The 24,718-nt window shown below is 33.8% G+C and overlaps 1 protein-coding gene across 1 annotated transcript; it reads left to right on the top strand.

The window, feature by feature from the left end:
• The first annotated feature begins 9,901 nt into the window (after window positions 1-9,901).
• Window positions 9,902-15,972, top strand: LOC128177233 (dual specificity protein phosphatase 10-like). The gene is given in 6 exon segments (XM_052843861.1): window positions 9,902-10,186; window positions 10,188-10,731; window positions 12,447-12,602; window positions 12,800-12,985; window positions 14,143-14,216; window positions 14,218-15,972. Coding segments are annotated over 6 exon segments (1,209 nt in total). The 5' UTR covers window positions 9,902-10,129; the 3' UTR covers window positions 14,410-15,972.
• The last annotated feature ends 8,746 nt before the right edge of the window (window positions 15,973-24,718 follow it).

Below are 24,718 nucleotides of genomic sequence, written 5' to 3'. Positions count from 1 at the left end.
TACCAAAAACAAAGGCCATTCAATTTGATATGAAACCAGCTATATACACAGAATTAAACATTTTTGAAGACAAATCATCTAATGAAATCTACCCTCCCTAAAAAAAAGAAAAGAAAAGACAACACCCTCATTTTTTTAATTCAACTCTCTCTCTCTCTCTCTCTCTCTCTCTCTCTCATTGATAAAATCAATTTTAACATATGCCATGAATGACATAATTCATTAAAATGCATAATTAAGCGATCCTGTGTGCAAAACTAATGTAAATACAATTTTCTGGGACAAACACTCCCTTTTATCGCAACATTTTCATGCTAACTGCGACATACACATCTATACACTGAGTCAATTCAGCTTGTGTTTAATATGAATTTATACATGTATATCTAAATTCATGCTGACTTAAACTAACCTGAGATGAATCATAATGTGTCGATTCGAAAGTGCAATTTTTAAGTCCTTTTAAGTCAATTAATAAATTTATATATATATATATATATTTTCAATTTTCAAGGAGTGAACATGCATTGTTAAAAATGGGGTTTGACAAATTGTTGTTTAAAATACTAGTAACGCGATTTTAAGCAGTTCTCCCCAATTTTCAATTTTATCATTTTTTTTCTGAATCTGCACGTCTTCATTACAAATTTTAAGACAAAAATTAAAGACAAAAAAAATAAAAAAAATATTTAATCAAAAAATTAAAAAAGTCCTCCCGAAAATATAATTCATAGTATCATACATACCGCGGTAATTTGACGACCCCCCCCCCCCCCCCTTGAATTAAACTTTATCGAGCTAATTCAGATTTTCATAAGAACATGTCGGTTAATTAATGAGAGTCTTCCTTTACTTCAAGAATGATTACGTTATTTACTGATCTTGAAATCTTACGGATTTTGCAATTTCGGGGCGGGACAATGTTAGATCCTATTGCACTCCGGATCCAGAATAATTTGCCTTGATTTTGTGTGCAACCAGCTCTTCGTTTTGAAGTGTGCATCATATAATATGTTGGTGTCGCTTTTATCACTGTGTCCTTTTACATATCTGTGAAACGTTTCGTTGTTGAACATTGTTATTTTGAAATAAATAGTCTCACTAGTCACACGCGTAAAGCAAGCTATTCTAAAACTCCAGAAATTTTTTTATAGGAAAATGAATCAAATAAAATTACGTACACTTTTATGGATTTGTGCGATTAATTTATTTTTGTATGTTTTGTTTGTTTGTTACTTTTTTTGAGGAGGGGGGGGGGGTGGTCCCTCAATTTTCCCTATATACTTTTACCTATAAATAACTTATTAAATGTTTTCCTGTAAAATGAGAACTTTTAACTGCATGCTCTGATTAAAATTTGAAACTAAGAGTGCTCTAGATTAATTACCTTAACATTGAGTGGGGGGGGGGGGGGGGTTCGGGTCCCAGTGGAACTGTTTTTACCATTGTCAAAACCATCGCTGTCATAATTTCATGATTCAGAATTCTTAATTAAATCAATGATACCGAACTTCCAGCTAGCTTACTAATGCCATTCAAAATGTCAGATCAAAACCTCTCTGTACTTTTGTCGTTACGTCATCTTGGGTCGCCCTTGTATATACGTTATACTTATATCAATATCAGAAAATTATTGTTTATGACAAATGCAGATTATTCATCGCTTTTTCAGAGATAAACCTCCCGAAATTGATAGAACCTTCATTACGTGTTTTATCAACCCGGCACGATGTCTCGGTTTCCATTTTTTCCCATTTTCTCACCCTTGGCTTGGCAAGATTTGCAACAAAAGTGCACATGCATTCATGCAACAAACTCAATGTGCTAGATATCGTTTTGTATGAATGTGTGTCTGAAAATTGTTTAAGTTTTTAAAGAAAATATGAATTGTTATTTATTGAAAAAAGGAAAAGATATTGTTTTGTTTTATCGAAAAGAATGTACATTTAGAGCCTGTGGTTCTTTATACATGTACATATGTACTATAGTTTATAGAGAATAAGGAGTCAAAGGGAAAAAAAATGCTGCATGAGAGAGAGAGAGAGAGAGAGAGAGAGAGATTGAGAGAGAGAGAGCTATTGACGCAAGGAAAAAAAATTTGTAAAAGTTGCTCAAAGCGTTGTTTGTTAATCCACCATCAACATGAGTCGAGCGTTTCAAAACCCAGAACCGTGCATGCGGTTTTTGCGGTGAGCCTCAAAGTCGACTGATGAATTTCATGCCTCGGTTACATTTATTTCTTGTTGCCCATGGCCAGTTGTTTCCACGGGTATATGAATCAGGCCGGGGTGTGGGGCGCGTTTGATCTGGCGATAGTGGTCTTATACACTGAGTAACGATAACGTGCGTTTGATTTAGCGGTGATCGTGGATTCATCATGAATCGTATCGTAGTTCGCACCCCTTTTTTGGAAAACAGGATATAGATTCATCTTTGACAAGAACTTATATAATCTTTATAAATATCTACTGTTTCGTAAATATACTTGAAGGCGGAATTTTGCAATACGTTTTATGTTGCAAAATGCTCTGCAGTGACTTATGCGGTTTTCATGTTACATAAGATATAAATTGTTAAAGATAGTTTTATATTCTTAGAGAAATTGTAAAACGTATATAAACTGTGTCTAATTCACAAAGAAGTGGGGCATACAATTTACAGATATTATCTTACTCCTAACATTTCCTTCTTAAGATCGTTTAATCTCTCCTTGCAATTAAGGAAATTTTCTACCATTATATTGCCATGAACTCTAACCCCCAAACATTTATATAATCATATATTCAAATGTTATAAAGTTTTGATTTGTCATAGCGGGACTTTTTCAAGGCGGAAGGTGTGTATTTCGATCCTGGTTTCTGATAATCTAACTTCCTGCCCACTTCGAGTTTACTTCCGTGTCATTGATCAGGAAATCGACAACATCGGAGTATCTAAACGTGTATATTTCTCAGAATGCAAACATTATTGTGTCTATTTCCATCATTGCACTTCGTTTTCTAAAATTCGGATAAAATGTATCAAATTCGGTGATATCTGTGGTATATGAAACTATATAACAACCATAGTAAACTATATAATATCTTTAAAATATCACATGTGATATATTACCTATCAAATTCCGCGCGATAGAATAAGTAAATTTTGCACTGATCAAGCAAAGACCCAAAGAGTAGTCACAATTTGCATGTCACAACGCAAAAAGTGTCTCTATAATAGAACGGCACAATTAAAACATCTACCCCTCCTTCTTAAAGCTAATTACAAGCTACGAACATATATCATGTAGATCTTGTGTTTTTGGCACATTCTTATCTACAAAAACTGGACAATCACATACTATACATGTTTTAACCGCCTCTGACTGGTACATGTATATACAGAGGAGAGATATTCTTTGAGATATGCAGTGCATTCGCAATCTAGTTAGTTCTTGTCTGGTTCGGTTTAACTGTGTCCCATTTCAAAATAAAGGGTGAAAAGTTTTGGTCACGTGAAACATCTCTCTCTCTCTCTCTCTCGTACCTGCCAACCTGTACAATGGCGCCTTAAACGAACAGGAAAATTAATGAATAAGCGAAAATGATATAAACAAAATAAATTACATCATACGGTTCACCTTCTCTTTTTTATCGTCGATAAGAAAAGAAGGAAAAGCAGGTAAAAATCCCGTCCCCTTTACGTCACACTTTGTTTACAATCTTTTATGCTAACGCGATGACAAATTTTCTCGAGAAAGGTAGCCTTGACCTTTCCCCGATTCACGTTTTATCTATTTGTTTACCTATCGTCTGCATATAAAACTCAGGGAAATTTACAGGTGAAAACATTGTTATAAAAGCACCTGTACGCACTTTTTGCCAGTTTTGTTGATTTCTCCTAACCTAGTGCAGTGACTTTCAAACGGGAAAGTTATCTAATCTCACTTGTATAGGTAATGCATGCATTTGACTTATTTTCGAATAAAATGAGTAAACTTCACGAGACATTGTGGTTGATATATTTTTGCATATACGAATGCAGGTATAAGAACACAAAGAATAAATACGCACTATATAAAATGACACTTTACATTTGATGAAATTCGTGTAACTGAAAAATACATATTTCGTTGTTTTATCGCGATCGTCTTTGAATTATTCTTGCAATGAATTTTTAGATATCAGAATAAAAGTTAAGCTAAATAAAAATTTGAACAATTCTGAACCATTTTTTAAAAAGCGCGTATTTATCGTCATTTGAAAAATAACTTTTATTTAGGGAAAAACAAAGGTTATGAGTCGATGCATCAATCAAGAAAAGCACAGAAAGACAGACGGACAGATAGACAGATGGGCACACACAGCACAGAGAAACAAATAGAAATGAAGAAGTAATCCGACACTAAGAAACATGCAGGTATTAAAACCCATTAAAGAGGATTAGAACTATTTATAGCATTTTTTTTTATATTTAGAATATTTCATGTCGTCAATTTCGAAGGATTATTGGTGGCATTAAACAAAAGATGAACTGATTATAATAGCTTGATAAGCTTACTTTGGAAGACGTTCAAAATATTTTGTCTGCATGCATTGTTTACCGAATGTCTGTAAAATCTTGCGTAGAACACGTAAAGGACATCTATAAATCTGTGACCGCAAACATGAACATGAACTTGTTAAATTGTTCATGCTTAGTAACACACATGAAAAACATGCAGTAAATATTTTGTATGGGTTTTTTTTTCACAAGCCGAGCATTTTAAAATGTTCATCCTATGAAACATTTAACAAAATACACTTATATAAAAAACACCTTTAAACAAACAATTATATAGTCAACATCTGGTTGGGTTCTAGTAGCAGGAGACGAGTATATATAAAGTAATCGTGAGACTTTTGGATTAGGCCATAGTATATAAGTTTACATTTATTATTGGAAACGCGACGTCCTTAATTGTACAAAACCCTAATGTCGAAAAATACTAATCGATTTTGTAATGTATAGTCCAATACATTTCATCAATGACTTCTTGTATTTCAGCATTTAATCGTACAATTGCTCAAAATTATTCAAATACAAGTAATAAGGAATCATTTTTTGAATATTATGGAGTGATCAAATACAGTCTGGTGTTTATTAGTATCATAAAGCTTTTCGGGCTTTATTAGGTTTGATCACTTCCGACCGTATTTGATCAGCTCATAAATACTCAAAAAATGATATAATTATAGGAAATGCTTTTTGACTTTGTTCTAATTTATGTGTAAGTGGGTTTACAAATGAACTTTTCAAGACCCCAACATGAGTCGACAGAAATCGTATGATTTTATGCTGTAACAGTAAGGCCATTCTCTGCCATATTTTGATGCAATAGGAAGCTACTTCATGTAATCATTTCATGTAAGATGTAATATGAACAAAAGTGCACCAGAATATCCTGGATAATGTCTCGTTTAGAAATCAATGGGTTTTCCGTTCGCCTAGCTAGTGTAAAGTTTATTCATTGTAGAAACAAAAGAGAGTTGATAATATTTACACCGTCATCTTGCGATGGTTGCACACGATCCCGTTTTGGGGGAGAGAGAGAGAGAGAGAGAGAGAGAGAGAGAGAGAGAGAGAGAGAGAGAGAGAGAGAGAGAGAGAGAGAGAGAGAGAGAGAAACATTGATGATAACATTCATTTCTTATAACATCTTCAAAAAAACATAGAGAATGCGTAACGAAAGATAGGCGATCTTACAAAACTTAGATGATTTTTAAAGCAATCTTTAAGCAAACCGTCTATCTCGGTTCCTGGAGAAAACGGGCGTTCATAGTTTTAAATAAATGATTCATTTTCCTTGACATCTAGACCCCCTCCCTTCCGCAATGCCCTCAGTTCATAATAGAAAGCCCGGTTGGCTGATGACAGTGTTGATCTTAGTCTGATTAATTAATTTATCAACATCGACGGCGATTTCAACTGACATGTTGGCATCTGGCTGTGATGTCCAGTCTGTGGTGTTATATCGTATCATAATTTGTCAACTTCTTTCTCTCCTATCTTATCTCTCTCTTTCTCTCTCCCCCCCCCCTCTCTCTCTCTCTCTCTCTCTCTCTCTCTCTCTCTCTCTCTCTCTCTCTCTCTCTCTCTCTTTTTCCATAGAAGAAGAAGAAATATGTTTTAAACGAGAGAGAGAGAGAGAGAGAGGGAGAGAGAGAGAGAGAGAGAGAGAGAGAGAGAGAGTGTTACTAGTAATTATTTTTGTTTGAAAAAGTTTTTATCATGTATGTTGTACGTTTGGTTATATATAATTTTTTTTTATCTTTATACAAACACCCCCGGTAGACACATTAAATTTTTGTGAGGAGATATATAATAAATGGACAAAATCAGGCAAAAAAACCTCTAAGTGTAGGGATATTTAGTTTACTTTTATAATTTCTAACGTTAAAAAGACCCCATGTGGAATCAAAAAATTGTATAAGACTTTATTAAAGGACAGGTGACACAAAATCATTTTCTTCTAAAAACATTTTCTTTGATAAATTAATATAAATCGGTTTATAACAATTTTTCGGAATTCGTTAGAAATACATTGACCACTCCTATTACAATTTTGACTTCTTAATTAACATTGCATGACTCATTCGACGAATAAGTAATATTTTGGTCAGCGTGCATTTGTAGGGAGCTGTGGGAACCGTATGAATAATCGGTCTTTACTTTTACCATGTAGAGGTTCAATGCATATACATATATACAACAAATCTATGACAAATCTAGCAATTATACAAACCAAAAAAAAAAAGAAAGTATATAAGTGTTTGGGTGTTTATCTTTATTTTCACTCAACCACAACGCTTGGACTGTGACTGGTCAAAGGGATTAGTTATTAGTGTGTACACAGCGCGTAAAGGAACGATGACAAACCAGCGCCAGCCGTGATTAACAATGGCGTTGTTTATTAATGAGCAAAGGACAATTGGATTCATATCGATGACAAACAAATTTCTCTCTCTCTCTCTCTCTCTCTCTCTCTCTCTCTCTCTCTCTCTCTCTTACGCAACAATCTGTTCATTGTCAATAATATTAACTTAAAAAAAAAAAGAAAACGGGGGAAAAAAATCTTTATAAGTACATTGATTGCAAAATTAAGAATAAAAATTGGAATTCTTAATAGAAATAAGCTGCGTTGGCTCAAATTTGATATATTTGTAAACACCATTAAAGAATACTATATCATTCGTAAATCCATGCAAATATCTATAAAAGGAATGAATCTTTAAGGAATGAATTGGATGAGCGGTATAGATTCAGAAATAGGATGGTAAAAGAATTCTCTTATACACCCCCTTGTAATGATCTAAGTGTATTGTGAAAGCATTATAAGTATAGTCTTTTTGACTTTTCTTCTGCCTGTAAAGTAAGCAGTGTAAAATTTTACTAGGAAGGGTTTCGAAATGAAGGTATCATATCATGATACAGATATATATAGGACGTATATATCAACAGGGAAATACTTAGAAACAAATATCCTGGAATACATATACAAGTATACTATAGTACATTGTATATGTAATTTTTTTTTCTTAACAAGAATGAGATGCTGAAAGACGTTTATATGGGAAAATACAGCAAAAACTCGAAATTCTCTATTTTACACCCCCAAACTTATACAAAAAATATACACTACATTTACAGTAAAGCGATCTTGATAAACAAAATGTTATACATACATTTACATATACAATGCCGATATTATGAATTACTGGTAACACATTTACGGTTTTCAAACGATCTTGATAAACAAAATGTTATACATACATATACAATGCCGTTATTATGAATTACTGGTAATCAATTAGGATGTGAAATAAGAGGAAATTTCCTATCATATATACATGTAATATAGAAAGACCGGAACAAGTCAACACAAAAGTGTATGTGTGTTTTTCCCCCCACTTTTTTTTTCGTAAAAGAAGTAACTAAGTATATAAGTGGGTTTTTAGTCCTGCCGTTGACTTTGTCATAATGACATCACAATGTGTAGTAGAATTTCTGGATAATGTATCAATTATTGTGGTGATTGAGTAGCCATAGACAATGATGTCATGACAAATTAATTATTCCTTCTCTCTTTTTTTTTTTTTGGATGGCTCTATTGAAAACACCTGAATTGATTAGGTAATTTTTTGACAGGTATTTGACGGACTAGTAGCTAATTTTAGCGCGATTTGCTGAAATAATTCTCTTTGACGTTTAATGGCCTCCGGGGATGCTTATTAATGCAATGAGCGTAATGCAAGCACATGCAGCGCTATTGTTTCTATATCATCAGGTGTAAAATTAAAAAAAAATATTTCACACATGATGCATCAATTTTATATTTAGACTTTTTTGGATTACGACTCAGTTGATTATTTAATTCCTTTGTTTGCTTTGAATTAAAACAATTGTAGCAATTGTAATACATGTACAATGTATCTCGTATTTTAATAAATATCCAGCATGGTCATTTTTTATTTTCCCAAATAAATGATTTTTTTTCGTAAATAATAAATTGGTTTATTCTTATTAGTTTTCCATAGAAGCATATTTTGAATGAATGTCTTATTCTAAATACGTCAGTTTCTTCCCTCGACAATTTCTTAGAATAAAATATTAATGAAATTCGTTGTAAATATATACAGTTACGAAAAATTCTAAAATAAAATATACCACACTGAAATGAAAAATGTATTAAATATGTCACTGAAAGAATGTTTCAGAGCTGTCATAAGCAGATATGTATATTATGAAGTCATTCATGACCTAAAAATAAACTAGGTTTCATTAATTAGTCACACCCTCATTAATGCCCGTCAAATAAAATATATATTAATTAAAGTGAATGTGTATTACTCAAACATGTGTATTACTCAAACGAAATGAATCGTACATATGTCAAGAAAAAAAACTTCCATAGTTTGTAAATTAGTTCCATTATACAGTAATGCACATTTCATAATCCAAATATTAAAGATTAAATATACATTTCGGTATCGGCATGCTTTGAAGCTATTAAATTCCTCAGTCAGGTCTGACTTCTCATCCTATCCATTTTATTTATGAATACATCATTTTTTAACTATTTAGAGAGAGAGAGCGAGAGAGAGAGAGAGAGAGAGAGAGAGAGAGAGAGAGAGAGAGAGAGAGAGAGAAGATTGATTCATGGTTTTAAATTACGAATTGAGACGAGTGTTTAATCCACGAAAGGTTACTGAATCATCACCCGTGAAATTTCTAAATCATCGTTGGTTATGACTGTCACCCCATTTAAAGTAGAGTTTTTCAAAGATAAAAATCAAAGCTTGAAAATGGTAAAAAAAAAAAAAAAAAATATTATTTGATTTGTGAATTTAAACTCTATAGGATGGTGTAAATAACAGACACTTCCCCACCCCGAATTAAAATAAACAATTTTTCGGTGTCTCTGTGAGACTTACAGGTCGTTTTAAAATTTTTATGAATCCTATATTTAAATGTCTATTGTTCAATCGATGGTTATGAATCCTAAGAAATATTTAATTTTTTTTTTTAATTATTAACTCCAAATGAGATGTGGCGAGGGGGAAGGGATCGCTAAGCTATATTACTTTTTAAGGCATTGTATTTTAGATTAACTATTATAATAATTTTGAAAAAAAAAATAATTTAAGGATCAAATGAGTTTTACTCGGTGATAAATAATTACCCGTTAATCATGGAAATTATATAATTTTACAAAATCGGAGGTGAGGGTACTTAATATTACATAATCCCGGACCCCCTCCAACACCTTATACTTTATAAGTACACAAAATCTAGTTCTAAGGAAAACGCCCGATGGGTTCCGATAGCGATTTATGAATCACCTTGCTCATGTGACGTAGCCAAGTATAAATACGCCGCTGTGTTTACATCGCTAGAACCATTACACGCGTACACACGATAAAGGAAACATCACTTGTTAGAGTGGAAAAATACTCCACTATTTACATACAACAACCTGTTGTGTGATTTTCCTCTATACATTAATGGATCGTAGATCGTATTAGGATATACATTTATTATATATTTCATCCAAGTGGAATATAGGATTAACTCTATTCCACCGTTTTACTTTTGAATAAGGAGAAATTCAATGATTCTGGAATTACCACCGGTTATGCCAGAATCGGGAGGCGAGGTAGACCTACTACCCCCCCTCAACTCTGACCACGGACATCCTGCCGTGCCGCAGAAGACTGGGGCTGAGGCTGGACTTCGGAGCAGACGACTATACCTGTGTGCCGAAGAGGTGCAAACTAGAGTCCATGAATATCTCCATTAGTCATGTTAGTGCTCTTAACAAACTCAACGCGAGTAACAACAATGTGAACGCTGTCTTCACGGCTAGGACCATGCCACCTCAGGAATTAGCCTCCAGGATGAACAAATCTCGGACCGTTCTTGTGCTGGATTGCCGTCCGTTTGTGTCTTACAATATCGCTCATATTCAGGGTGCTGTGAATGTGAACTGTTCGGACAGATTCAACAGGCGAAGACTCCAGCAGGGAAAGGCCAGTATTGTGGACCTTGTCGCCTCGAAAGAGGGCAAAGATATGTTCAAGAAGAGGAGTTCTAAGGAAATTGTTATTTATGATGACCATACGAAGGACGTTCAGTCACTCAGCTCAGAATCTTCTATGTATCTTGTGCTATCTTCACTATTAAGAGAGGGCAAAGATGCCTACATCCTTAAAGGTTCGTATTTTTCTTTTATACACATTTCATTGCTCATAATGATTTCTGAAAAAAATGTCTACATTTCTTGAGTCAATTTAAAATCCTGCGGTTTCATTTGAAGTAGACATGATTCATAAGAAAAGTTATTAAAATGGAAAAAAACTGGGGTTGGGGAAAGCGGCAATGAGTAATGAAAATCTCACTTCCGAAAGTTTTTGACATGATGGCTATGAAACTTCCTTCAATTTAATTAAAACCGTTTAATGGATTAAGAGTTGGAAAGATGACGGGAGGGAGGGGGGGTTAGTGTTTTTATGTTCACCTGTTCGTATGGTACGTGTGAACATATTGACTTGGGACCGTATAGAGCGATAAACGCTATGTAAGGGAGTTGTGAGTCACCAGTCCTACAATTGTTTCTTTAGTCATCCGAGCGGCTTAGCCTTGACAAAAAGGGGCTTCGTGTGAAATTTTAAAATCCTCAAACAAAGATTGGAATGCGAGTTGGTATGAAAGCTCCGATCGAATGACTCAAAACCTAGCCATTTGAAACGACCAACGCGAAGATATCTTTTTATCTATATTGAAAAAAAAAGATATTTAAAAAAGAAGTATTCCATGTCTGATCTTGTGGTTTATAAAATTAAAGGAAAATTTTTAAGAATGAACTTATTATCCAGATTAAGGGAAATAAAAAAAAAACTCCCCAAGAAATACGATTTTTAAAGGAACCGATTCTTTTGTAATAAATTGGTAAACGGAGATCGAACATATGCAGTGGGGACGTAATAAAAATCTATCATGATGATGAGTCACCCAGTATCATTACTGTGACAGCAGTGTTTTAATTGATCCTTGAAGAATAAACGATCAAGATAAACTATAGTTTAATACATGGGAGATTATTTTCTTACATAACGTTACGAGATGGTTGACCCATTTCAGATAAGACCCCTTCTCTTTGCCATGCATTATATTGCTGACTTGAAACCTCTGGCTATGATGACTCATGGCCGAGAGAATTGATCGAGAGCGTATGTACATATGTCTTGCCTCTGTACATACGCTACGGTCGATATATGTATAGCTCGGCTTGCGCTGTACACAATATAAAATACTTTCAAGTGTTTGCTCTTCGCTCTAATGGCTAAAAATAAACACGGTAGTTAGGGGAGCTATTGTCATCGGCGAAAAGTAAACTAATATATAGTCTTCATGTTTACTTTTGCTAGAAGAATAAAAAAAAAGAAATAAGTGGAAAATTTATATACAAGGGGCTTACTGATATACGATTGGGGAACTTTTATCGTCTTGCGCATATGACCTTTGTGTTTCGCAGTGACTCACACAGTTGTATAATCTTCTAATCAAAAAGGCGACAAACCTCACTAAAATTGATCAAGCAGACCCCGTAGTTGAATTGATGTAATTAATGCTCCAACCAACTGTAAAATTCTCACTGTTTTTGAGAGTTCAGAGGAACGTGAAAATGTGTGCGCTGCAAGCTGTTATCTTTTCAAACACCTTCTATCTGCCGCAACCGCAGGAATGTAGGCACATAAAAAACTTTAAACAAATTAAGCAGCCTTATCATTGAAAAAAAAACCCATTCATGTAGAAGAAGATACTTGCCTTCCAAACTCCTAAATGATATTCAAAATTAAAAGATAAATAAAACAAAAAATTTTTGCAATGCATTAATTTTAAAGAAATGTATTTGATTTTTTGTGCAGGAGGAATCGAAGAATTCAGGAACAAACATTTGGATCTCTGTGATAGTAGCATTAAGTCTCAGGAGGCGCGCCCCCTGTACAGCCCCACCACCCCTATCATTGAGCCCCAGATCGAGACGGCCACAGCCTCCCAGATACTTCCGTTTCTCTACCTCGGTAAGTTTCCCTTCTTTCCCCGGAAGTCCGGAAACATACACCACAAAAATATATGTCACTATCACCTCACAAGTAAATGTCTCTTTCTACCTCGAAATATGCATTGGCATTTGACATGTACACGTCCTCAAGAAATATATATACACGTATGAAATAGACAAGAGGAAATAATTTGGGTTGTTTTTCTGTGTATCCAGGCAATGAAAGAGACGCAGCCAATCTGCAGAGACTTCAAGATTTGAATATCACCTACGTCCTCAATACAACATCTCATATACCCAAGTACTTTGAAAATCAGGGAATCCATTACAAAAGAATACCCGCCTCAGACAGCGGTTGCCAAAACTTGAAGCAGTATTTTGAAGAAGCTGCCGCATTTATTGGTATGTAAATGTTTAACGTCAACTAAAAGGGGGGAGAATTACATTAAAATAAACTTACATAAACGCCTTCTCAAAATTGAAGATGTCAAAAGTTTATTCAGAATCGAAAAGAGTGACAAAGCAACACATTTTTGAATTTTTTAAATGGATCGAACTGTTAGTTTAACATGACTCACAGTAAGCTGACGCTCAATTACGAAAAAAACCTTTTATGTCTGTCAAGTTTGTTATGATGAACTTGGCCATTTACGCGTGTAATACATAATTATAACGAACTCCTTGATATTACCTGCTAAAGACTGTTACTCCGAGAGAATTGACGTAACATTATCCGATATTTGGGAGTCAAAATAAACTTTATTAACATACAAAGAGAAAATAAAACCAAGAAACAAGAAATGCTAATGAAGAAGAGGCTTTGTCAGATTATCACCTGGCTAAGGTATTATCGATAGTTCGATACCGTCAGCCTATCGCGTACCTTGATTTACAGATGAGTCACTTTGCAATGTGCCAGGTTGTCAGCTTAATTAGGCATTATTGAGGCGGTATCAATCGAGTCACACGGAGAGAGGGGAAGCGTTTTCCCCTTGTGCCCGACAGATGGCTTCAAGTTTTGGGCGGTCGCGCACTCGCGATAATGTAGTCCCCAGCCTGAAGAGGGGCATGAGTCACCCTTAAAAGTCTTAATGGGTTTTCATTTGATTTCGTTTAGAGCCATTTTTTACAATAAAGAAATCGTTAGGGAATGGGTTCAACGAAACTCGTTTGAAAATTTAAAAATAAAAGAGGCAAAAAGCAAAACAAAGTTCATGAACTTTAACAAATAGCAAAGTATCTTTCGCGCGAATAATCAGTGACCTTCGCCAACTTTTGTATTAGGTTTTCAGTGTGTCTTCCAGAACAAACCTGTTGCTTTAGATCGAATCAATAACAGCTGTAGTAACCCGCAGAGCAAAAATATGAGTCATATTCAATATCGTATTATGGATAATACTTTATGCATACTCTGTAAATAAAAATTTTCCGGGATGAAAAAAAATCAATGTAAAAAGAGGGAAGAAAATAAAGCAAAAATTTGTTGCAAATACATTGTAGTTTTGAAGCAATTGAGTGATTCTATTATCATTAATTTTTGTTTGTCATTTATTTTGCAGATGAGGCAAGACAAAACGGTGCTAATATTCTAGTCCACTGTCACGCAGGCGTATCACGATCTGCAACCATCACCCATTGCTTACCTCCTCAAGCACACAAAACTCTCCATGATGGATATTTATCGTTTGGTTAAAGGAAAGAGAAGCATAATCTCCCCCAATTTCAACTTCATGGGCCAACTGATGGAGTATGAGCAAGCGTTAAACAATGGACTGTGTGAGCGTTCTGTGATCCCAAGTATTATTCCGGAGGAAAGTAGCGTATGACGTCACACTTCAACATCCGGAAAAGATTGTGGTTTTTCTAAGAATCTTGAGTCACTCGAAAGTGAAAGAAAGCGTTTTTTTAAACTGACCAAGTACTTTCATTTGTGCAATAAAAAAGTTAAAAAAAAAACATGGGCCAAACACAAGAACAATACTCTTGAAGTGAATTTAAGAAACATTCCAACGATAGACTCATTGTGTCACTGTCCTGCTCATCAATAGCATCATCAAGAAATCCAAAATAGTCTATGACCTGAGACTAGGGGAAAGGGGGGAGGGGAGGGAAATACATTGTTCAGTGTTTTTTTCTCATTGTCACTAGTCATTTACCGTTTTTCTTTGTGAAAATAGTAATTTGTTTGTATTTAGTCACCTTAGGACCTTGTTTCCTTAATGTTAGGTGCTCCAAGATCCTGCGATTTAAGACGCCAAGTGTGTGTGATTCATGCACCGCGAATCCGTAAAATGCTAAACGCAAAGGGTTAATCTCCCTGTGTGTACCTCGGCTAGCAGGATCAAACCATCTGTTATTTAAATAACACGATTAATGAATGTATAAAAAGGGAACGCACATTAGTAATAAGAAACACATACAATTCAACCGCAAACAGGTTTTTCTTTCTTTTCACCCTCCAAATTACAACGTATGTCTTGTCAGACAAGCATATATATGTAACCGACAATTTTTTTCCCCATGAGAAAAAGCTTAAACTACGAAAATTTAACGTGATTCTAGCTATAGAGGAGAAAATAAAATTATGATTGAAAAATTCAACGATTAAGTTTACCATACTTAAAAGAAAAATACACCCATATATATAACTAGAGTGAAAACGGAACTACCTCAGTGTGTGCTAGTTGCCTGTTGGTACATTGTATACACACCTCCATGCTATTTTATTCACTACTATCACCACTAATGCCTTGGATTCATCCCACTATGCACCCACATAATGAACAACTCGTCAAAATTCTATGTTGTTGCCATTTCTTTGTAAATAATTGTTTGTTTTTTTTTTAATTATTTAACCATTCCGGACGATGACATTTATACAGATTAAGACATTTTTTCTTTGTTAGTGCGTTTGTTCTAATTATGTCCCCTTTCATGTTTTTTTATGGAATTTTTTTTTCTTTCTCTCTCTCTCAGAAGAAATATCAAAATGTTAATTTTTTCATCACGAAAGAACAAGCGTGAAATATTAACATTCCAGTCAGGAAGTTTAAATGTTGTAAATTTTACGGTACCAATTAAAAAAAAAACACTATAGTATGCTGCACATATATATGGTTGTCTCATTTAATTCAGTAATGGTCAGGAAGTGCCTTTATTATAACATTTTTGTTTATATATTTGAAGAACAAAAAACGAATTAGTTGCTGGACAATATATGTTTAAAGATTTATTTTGACGTAGACTTTGTTCAAATGAAGGGATTACTTTAACTGTATATTTGTTGTTGTATGATATGACACTTTGGGCAGTCATGTGATGTGATCCAAAGGTCATAGGTCAAGATTTGTTCTGTGAAGAAAATGGAATAAAAATGAAACAAAAACTCACTTTTGCTTTGTTAATTTACGAACAGAAAAGAAAACTGCTGTAAAAAAAAAGAAGGATGTGACTTGTGATTTGCTATGTAAGCAAGTACCCCACTTTACAAAAAAACCTTTTAAAAGTTCAAATGAAGAGTTTGCATCAATTCACATGTATATAGCTGCATACAGGCAAAAATTCTTAAATCAGTTATATTACTCGAACGAGAAGATAATAGTAAGAAAAAAAAAAAATAAAAATAAAAATAAAAAGTAACCATGCGTAGGATATCCGTCTTAATGATCTTTCACATCTCAAACGGCTGGAAGGATGCATGCCGGTTGTTTAAAAAAAAAAGGAGCCCAAACCGGAAGTTAGTGCAACGAGTTCAGTCAGTTAACATACGTATATTATGTACAATTGTATAATGCTCCGATTCAGCAAGATAAATCTTGGTGGAGTTTAGAGGTTTGAAACCCATAAAAGGCAAAGCAAAGAGTCACCGGAAAATGAATTCCCATGGCCCGAAGTTCGTCATGACTTTACCCACATTTTTTGGGTCTTGATCCTTTATCCCACAATGAGTTGACTAGCGATTGTGGTTTTACTCCGGGGGTAGAATGTCTTATGCCCAAACTGCTGTCACAGTAGTTTATTATGACATCAGAAAACCGCGAAATCGATTAGCGGTTGGACCTTTAAAGTCGGTTTTGTCTCAAGCTTTATATTTTGGAATAGGATGAACATACCGATGCAGTGATCATTGAGAGTTATTGTGTTGTTTCTTATCAAAACCATGCAAAAGAATAGTCAGCATTTTTACCCCAAGGGTCGATTTTAAGCTGATTTTATAATATTCTAAAAGCAGACATTTATTTAATATTTGGAAGATTTCCCGGTTTTTATTTTCAACCATGAGAATATTTGATGCTGTTCACAACAATTTCTCTCTCTCTCTCTCTCTCTCTCTCTCTCTCTCTCTCTCTCTCTCTCTCTCTCTCTCTCTCTCTCTCTCTCTCTCTCTCTCTCTCTCTCTCTCTCTCTTATATCAGGTATTGGAAAAAAAGAACAAAGGACACAAGTCCACAGTGTTTCTTTCATTACCAGATTATCCTATCAGAGGGCCTGATTCATCGCCACGCGGGGTGCATTCTTTGAGGATGACCTCAAAATGAATGGAGGGATTTAATAACTGACCACTAGCATTGCAATGAAACGTCAATACCGAATGAACAGTCATCTAGATATTGCACCTATGTATAAACACGGGGCCCTTACAGCGATGCATTAACTTCCTCACTTCAATGTCACTTGGCCGATAATTTTTCCTCGTTTGTGGTGTAACAAAAGACTTATTTTCAGTTAATTACGAGACTTTTCTACGTAATGCTTAAATATCTATATAGTTTCAGTTTTATACCTCTTCATAAATCTGTCATTTCTATCTAGATTCAGTCAAAATCTATATCCGAGCTATTCCGAAAAGTTCCATTGAACTTGAAAAAACACCCCAATTTCAACTCATGTTCCAATAATGGTTTTTGATCCATTAGGACTGTTAAGTGTAGTAAAGAAGTGTTGACAATTAATTTTCCAATTAAAAAAAATCCAGTAATCCTGGTACCTTTTGTACTGAAAACTCAATGTTTTGTTTGTTTCAAAAATTGTTCAATTTAATAGTAATACAAAAAAATGCCAATAAAAGAAATCAAATATCATTGTTTGAGGAAGCTTTACAAAAACCGTATATTATCGATCATGATCACTCGCTTGACAACGTAAACACATTTATTTATCGGATATTGGTAATTATTCATAGAGGTGTGAGATTATTAAGCAATATTCCTTATTACTCAGATCCATGGGACCATTTAATGTTACGACCATAATGACAAAATGTCTCCAGACATGGCGTCGTTAGGGAAGGGTCGCCATAGAAACGGGGTGTGATATTGCACCTATTTGTCAACACGTGACTAATTTTGTGGCTCATTTCTTTAAAAAAAAAAGTAAAAGTAAAAACAGTTCAAATCTGTCATACATACAATGAAATCAATTCGTCTCGTTCAAAGTATATAATAACTGCATTTAAATTTCACACGCATTCGTCCGTCTCATTCAGGCGTATATATTACGTACATGTACAACAACATTATACATATACATGTATACAACAGTGTTTATAAGTAAGGTTTTAATATGGAATTCAGTTCATTTCTTTTTTACAACATCTAATTTTTCTTTGCTCGTTATTTCTCTTTTTCGACCCCGAACCCCCCCCCCCCCCCTCCCCCCTTTAAAAAAATCTCCATCGCTCTACATTTAAAACTCGCCAATCTTATGACTCAAATCAGCAGGTTCTTGTAATTTTGACTGAACAATACTTGTTACGATATGAACAGTGTGATAAAAACTCAACTCGTGATTTTAAACGTATACATGGGTGGGTTCCGAAATGTGACGGTGAATATAGATTTATGAGCATCAGAGAAAGATATCGGTCATTAGAACAAACTGATAATACCACACATTTTTATCTTCCGGACTTAACTTGAACACATGTTTTAGATATGAGATGGCGAATTTCTCTACTTATCGGGATTTAGAATCAGACATACTGAACAGTAATCTTGTCTTATTTACAATTGCTGATTATCCTTTGGTTATAAAAATAGATGTGAAAATAAATAAATAAATAAATAAATAAATAAATAAATAAATAAATAAATAAATAAATAAATAAATAAATAAAAAAATAAAAGATAAATATGTTAATGAATAAATTCCATTTTTAATCTTAATGTTTACGTGTGAAATAAGTTTGAATTTTTATAAATTAGTTGAATTAACAAAGTTCTTGAAGATGTCAATTAATCTTAACTGGAACAATGTGTTTTATTCCACACCTTTAATTAATCTTTTCTGCGTCAGATATGACGTAATCAACTCCTTAATTAAGAAAAAAATTACATAATTTCAAAGTACAATGTTAAATAACTAAGGTATTGAAAAAAACAAATACTCGATCCTAGAATATATTTCTTCATTAATTTTCTTTGAAAACCCCAACTGATTTTGAAAAATCACGAAAACACACTCATAAAAAACTCGTTCATGTATGTACAACAAACTTAAGAAGAATTTCTTTTAAAGTTTACATTACTTTAGGGTGTTTCGAGAAATTAAGTAATATGTTATATGAAAGTATTGTAATTTGTTTCCTTTTTCAAATATGATTTATGATTTAAATTATTATCTTTTTGTAACATCGTCAGAACCCACTGGTTTTCTATCCGCTACACTGAAAGCAGTGTAACGGATAGAAAACCAGTGGGTTCCGACGATGCTATTTGTAAGTTTCAAACTTTCAATGTAAAACAACGTACATGTACATCGAGAGTCATATTCAATGAATGAGTCAAAAACATTCGTGTAAAATCTAGAACAATAAGAATAAATTCGTGGTAGAAAATCAATCAGTTAATTCAATTGTATTTTCTACAATTTTTTTCTCCCTTCAATTGATTGTTTCAGTCAATAAAATCTATTAAAGTTTTGAATAGAAATAAAAAGGAATGACAATAAATTTTAGAATTTTAAATTCCCTTCATTCGTAGTGTATATGGATCTGTCGTTATCTCTTAAAATAAACTATTTGTCATTTAAGGTGAGGATTATTAGAATTCAGGAGAGAGAGAGAGAGAGAGAGAGAGAGAGAGAGAGAGAGAGACACACACAGAGAGACAGAGAGAGAGAGACAGAGAGAGAGAATTTTAAAACATTTAAGTCAGTTCATCTTTCTTGTCCATTAATCTTCACACAATTTTCTGTCTAGTTTCAAACATTTTTTACAAGTGTAATTCTTTCTTCCATCTTCCCATCGCCAAGGAAACCGGAAATGTTTTTCTTTTTACGTGATATTAGTCATTCATTCAGCTTCTTGGACACACATGTTTCTATCTCCATCGTTTCAAACGCTCGAGTGACTCATTCTAAAACTAATATTTGCGTTTCTCTTTTCTTCCTCCTCATTATTAAGAGAAGACATCCTGTGTTAATGATCAGCACACATACACACATCGAGAGAGTTTTATTTTTATCATAGTCGAATTAACTATAAAATTTTAAATGTGATTACATTTATTTCCAAATCTAATACCCTCACACAGTATTACTTATACTGTAACATTTAAATGATTATTATTTCAAAAATAAACGTGATATAATTCTTACAACATGTCTATAGATAAAGCAAATAAAATGCGTATGAAATTGTTTCACTATATATTTCTTTTTTTTTGGATACAATTTTTCTCTCTTTTTCAAACTTCTTTAATTATAATTATTTGATAAATGCACGAAACTTGATTGCACACCATATAAGATTGTCAACAACCCCCCCCCCCCCCCACCCATAAAAAGTGAAAATCAAAAAGAAACGGTACTGCGCACAATCATCTGAAAGGAGATAAGAGGCCTCATCGCATTTAGAACTCTGCGCAAGGTTTGTTTATCCGCACCTCTTGGTTTAGTCCCCATGGTCAATATCAATTAAATAAATGTTGTGATCCAAACCATACAGTTAAAACGCAGAATCGTGTTGTGTTGTTGTAAACAAACAGCAGACAAACAGAATTCAAGAATTTTCGATGTGTCACTTTTATTTCACCGAAATCAAGATTAAAAGGCGCTTTGACAACTAGCTGTTTCTTTTCACTTATACTTTTGGGATGAGTCTGAAATCATAAATAAGAATTAAAAAACTGGGAATCTGCGCATGTAGGTCCATTATTTGCAGTATTGCGATGCGATTATATAACGATTACCTCGGACGTTTTTGTCAATTTTCTTATCGATGAAAAAATAAACGCAAGTCTTAATTCATTTGATTGTCCTTTAATTGTCATTTTGTTTCATTTTTTTTTTATATTTGGACCAGTTTTTGTTTAAGCGGGGTGGGGGTGAAAATGATAATACATATATTACACATGCATGTTAAAAAAAAAGATACCTGATTTCACATAAAATATGGATTCGTGAATAATAAGCAATTGCAAGTTGTTGTTTATTAACTTAAGTTAAATCTAGATTAAATGTCTTGTCTGGAGAGGAAAGCCCACTCCCCCGAATACATTATATTATCACCCTCCCACATCTCTTGAACTACTGACATGTTTCTCTTAAATCCACTCTCATCAACTATTGGTTTTTCTGATCAACAACCGATCGATCGTTCAAAATTTGTAGAACGGAAACAAAAGGGTTAAAGAAATCACTCAAAGAGTTAAGTGGGATGAAAATGGAACTAAATTTTGTAAAGTCAATGAAATAGCGTTTTAAAAAAACAACAACATGCGTTTTGAGGAATATTGGGAAAATTAATTAAAATAAGAAAGAAAATATTCAAATGAATATCTGAATGATAAAAATATATACAGAATCATATTCATTTTTATGGTGGCATAGATCTGCCACCACTTGCCAGATAATTATGTTGACTTGTCAGATCTTGATGTCAACTTGTCAGATAAATATGTGGACTTGTCAGTTCTTTAAGTCGACTTGTCACTTATCCACGTGTTTAAAAATTTAACACTACAATCTTTCTACAGCCAATTTGTGCCATCAAGTTAAAATAATATTTTCTGACAAGTCGACATAAGGATATGACAAGTCGACATAAGCATCTTTTAAGTCGACATAATTATTTGACAATTCGACAAAATTATCTGACAAGTCGACATAATTATTTGACAATACGACATAACATCTGATAAGTCAACATCATTATCTGACAAGTCGACTTATAATATGAGAGATAATTTTCTTTAAACTAGTGGCCATAATATTTTTTCTGTCAGATAATTATGTTAACTTGTTAGATCTTTATGTCAACTTGTCAAATAATTATTTTAACTTGTCAGATCTTTATGTCGACCTGTCAGATATTATGATGCCAAGTAAATGGCAGTTAGTGGCACTAACAAGCTTTAACATCAAAATATTGAGTTTCTAGTCAATATGGTTATTTTCTGACATGTCAACATAAAGATCTGAGAAGTTGGCATAAATATCTGACAAGTCGACATAATCATCTGACAAGTCGACATAATCATCTGACAAGTCGACATAATAATCTGACAAGTGGTGGCAGATCTATGCCACCATACATTTTGTTGTGAATAATACGACCCTTAAGCAGAATTTGCTTAATGTTGTATTGGTAAAAATTAAAGCGATTGAAGTATATGTCAAAGTAAATACAAATTGTATATCAGCAGTACTTTAAATTGCGCAAAATAAAACAAGAAAACAACTGAAAAGGATTAAATTAACAAAAAAGTTACATAATATGTAGATTTGTAAATTGAACCTCTTGACCCAAACACCCATTCTCTATTTCAAAAGAGGACGGGGTCACATTGGTAATGAAGAAAAGATTCAACATGATATCCAAGATCATAACCATAAATACCACTTAGCACACTTAGCACCTGCACTTAGAAATTTCAACACATTTTTATTCATTATAGGTTGTCTGGCAAGTTATAACATCAGTCTTTTAAGTCAAATATTAGTTATTGTTAACGTTAGACAAAAAATTAAACATTAACGAAATCGCTCTTTTCTATACATGTACATACGTACACATTTAGTTGGTTCATACCTAAGACATGCCTATGCATGCGCATGCGCATGGGCGCATATATGTACGCACTGAATTCTTTATATGATATATGCCTTAAATATCTAAAACTGATCCTCTTTTGACGTTCTGTTTGACAGAAATCTCGCACTACAAGTTTACAACATTAAAACGTTGAAGACGTACGAGCGTAAATCCGTAATGTGAAACCATTCGACGTCATTGGAGCGCAATACTCTGTAGTCGGTTAGGAAAAACGCAAACTTAATAAAACAGCACACCATTACATATATTTGAAGTTATTTATTATAGAAAATATTGAAATTACTGTATTTGATCATTGTTTATTTTCTTAAAATTCTCGCATTTGCTAGAAAGATCTACTAGTATTAAATTTAAAAAAAAATGCATATCTTCGTGTTTTATGCGGCTATGACGTCTTGTCTGGGGTTTTTTTTATGAATCACAATGGATTTTCTTACTAAAAGAGAAGAGAACATTCTACATGTTAGTGCATACGTAAATACGTTCGTAAGAAAAATAACCCCAACCATTACAAGATAACGATCAAGCGAATTTAATGGTGTGAATTCGAAAGCCAATCCATTTGTAACTAAATAAACAGTAACTATAGTCATCTTCTTCTAAGTTAACATAAGGGGATGACAAATCGGACGACATCATGCAGGGTCATTCAACTTACTGGTAGCGGTCATAAAATTTCTAATGAAGTCATTTATTTAGTCATCATGGCGCTTTAACCACGGTACTTTTTGTTTATTAACCTACAATAAAGAACCCTCTTCATATAATTAGAGAATATGCTTTTTTTGATAATTGGCATCGATTGTTCATTTACGATTCCTTAACCTCAAGAAGGAGACGGAAGGAGAATGGGGATGGGGGGGGGGGGAGGGGGGTTGTGACTTGCCCGTAAATGGCAGGTCAAATATGGTACTCTGGATGATTCAAAACCATTAAGAAAAGAAGTGCCTTTTTCAAGCAAGTGCGATAAAAACCCTCTATCGGGTCATTCACGGACATCTTTTCATCAGAAGTTTGATTGAAAACTGATGATTTATTTATACTGACTAAAAAGGCTTCTTTCATCAACGTCTAATTATGTCCCTTTTGAGAAGCGTTGAATATCTCTTTGTTGGTTGAATATGTTCGCAGGAGATTTTCCGATGATACCAATTCTCACCGGAGAGCATCACATAAAAAAATGGTGTCCCGGGTAATCAGCCAATCAAAGACAGGAGCAGATCGATGGACCAATAAAATGAAAATAACGTCTTCAAACCTGAAAATCATGATTTCTACAGTTGTTGAAGTTTTGTAACGGCAAAACGTAAGATGCAAAGTGTAACTAATCAAAAGTATTAAACGTGAAAAATATATGAAGAAAAAAAATTAAACAGTAATCATTGTGTTAACGATTCCAAACACAGCATTATAAATTCTCAAAAGTAGAAATATTAACAATTGTCTTTTACTGATATATTCTTTATAGAGATATTTAGACTAGCATAAATTTTTGTTGTGATTCTACAGAAATACACGCACAAATAATTATATTAACAAGATATATTTTGATAGTAACACTTCTTGGTTGCTTTTATTTTAATAAACTAAATTTTTAGGTTAAAAACGTGTGAATTCCTTTTCAGGCCCCAACCCCCTCCTTTGTCCCTCCAAAAATCAAATAAAGCTGTCATAACTAACTTCTTTGTCTTCAAAAGATGAAATAATGGTTTCAATTAATTTACATTACACATAAATTCGAGCACATCTGTTTGTGGAAGCAAACTCTTTCCTTGAGTACCTTCAACGGGGCGAACCGTTTTTCATTGAAGACGTTTAGTCATACTTGAGAATCTGTCTTGTTTATAAATCTAGCTTATGTTTCTTCTATTCATGGAAGAATTCAGGTCGATGCTCTCTCTGTCAGCACACAGAGAGAGAGAGAGAGAGAGAGAGAGAGAGAGAGAGAGAGAGAGAGAGAGAGAGAGAGAGAGAGAGAGCATATAGAGAATATATGCGTGAGAGAGAGAAAAAGAGAAAGAGAGCGCATATAGAGAATACGAGAGAGAGAGAGAGAGAGAGAGAGAGAGAGAGAGAGAGAG

This window comes from Crassostrea angulata, chromosome 3, assembly GCF_025612915.1.
Source record: "Crassostrea angulata isolate pt1a10 chromosome 3, ASM2561291v2, whole genome shotgun sequence".
NCBI lineage: Eukaryota > Metazoa > Mollusca > Bivalvia > Ostreida > Ostreidae > Magallana > Magallana angulata.
Note: the sequence above shows the minus strand (reverse complement) of the source record. Positions and strands in the feature narration are given on the sequence as shown.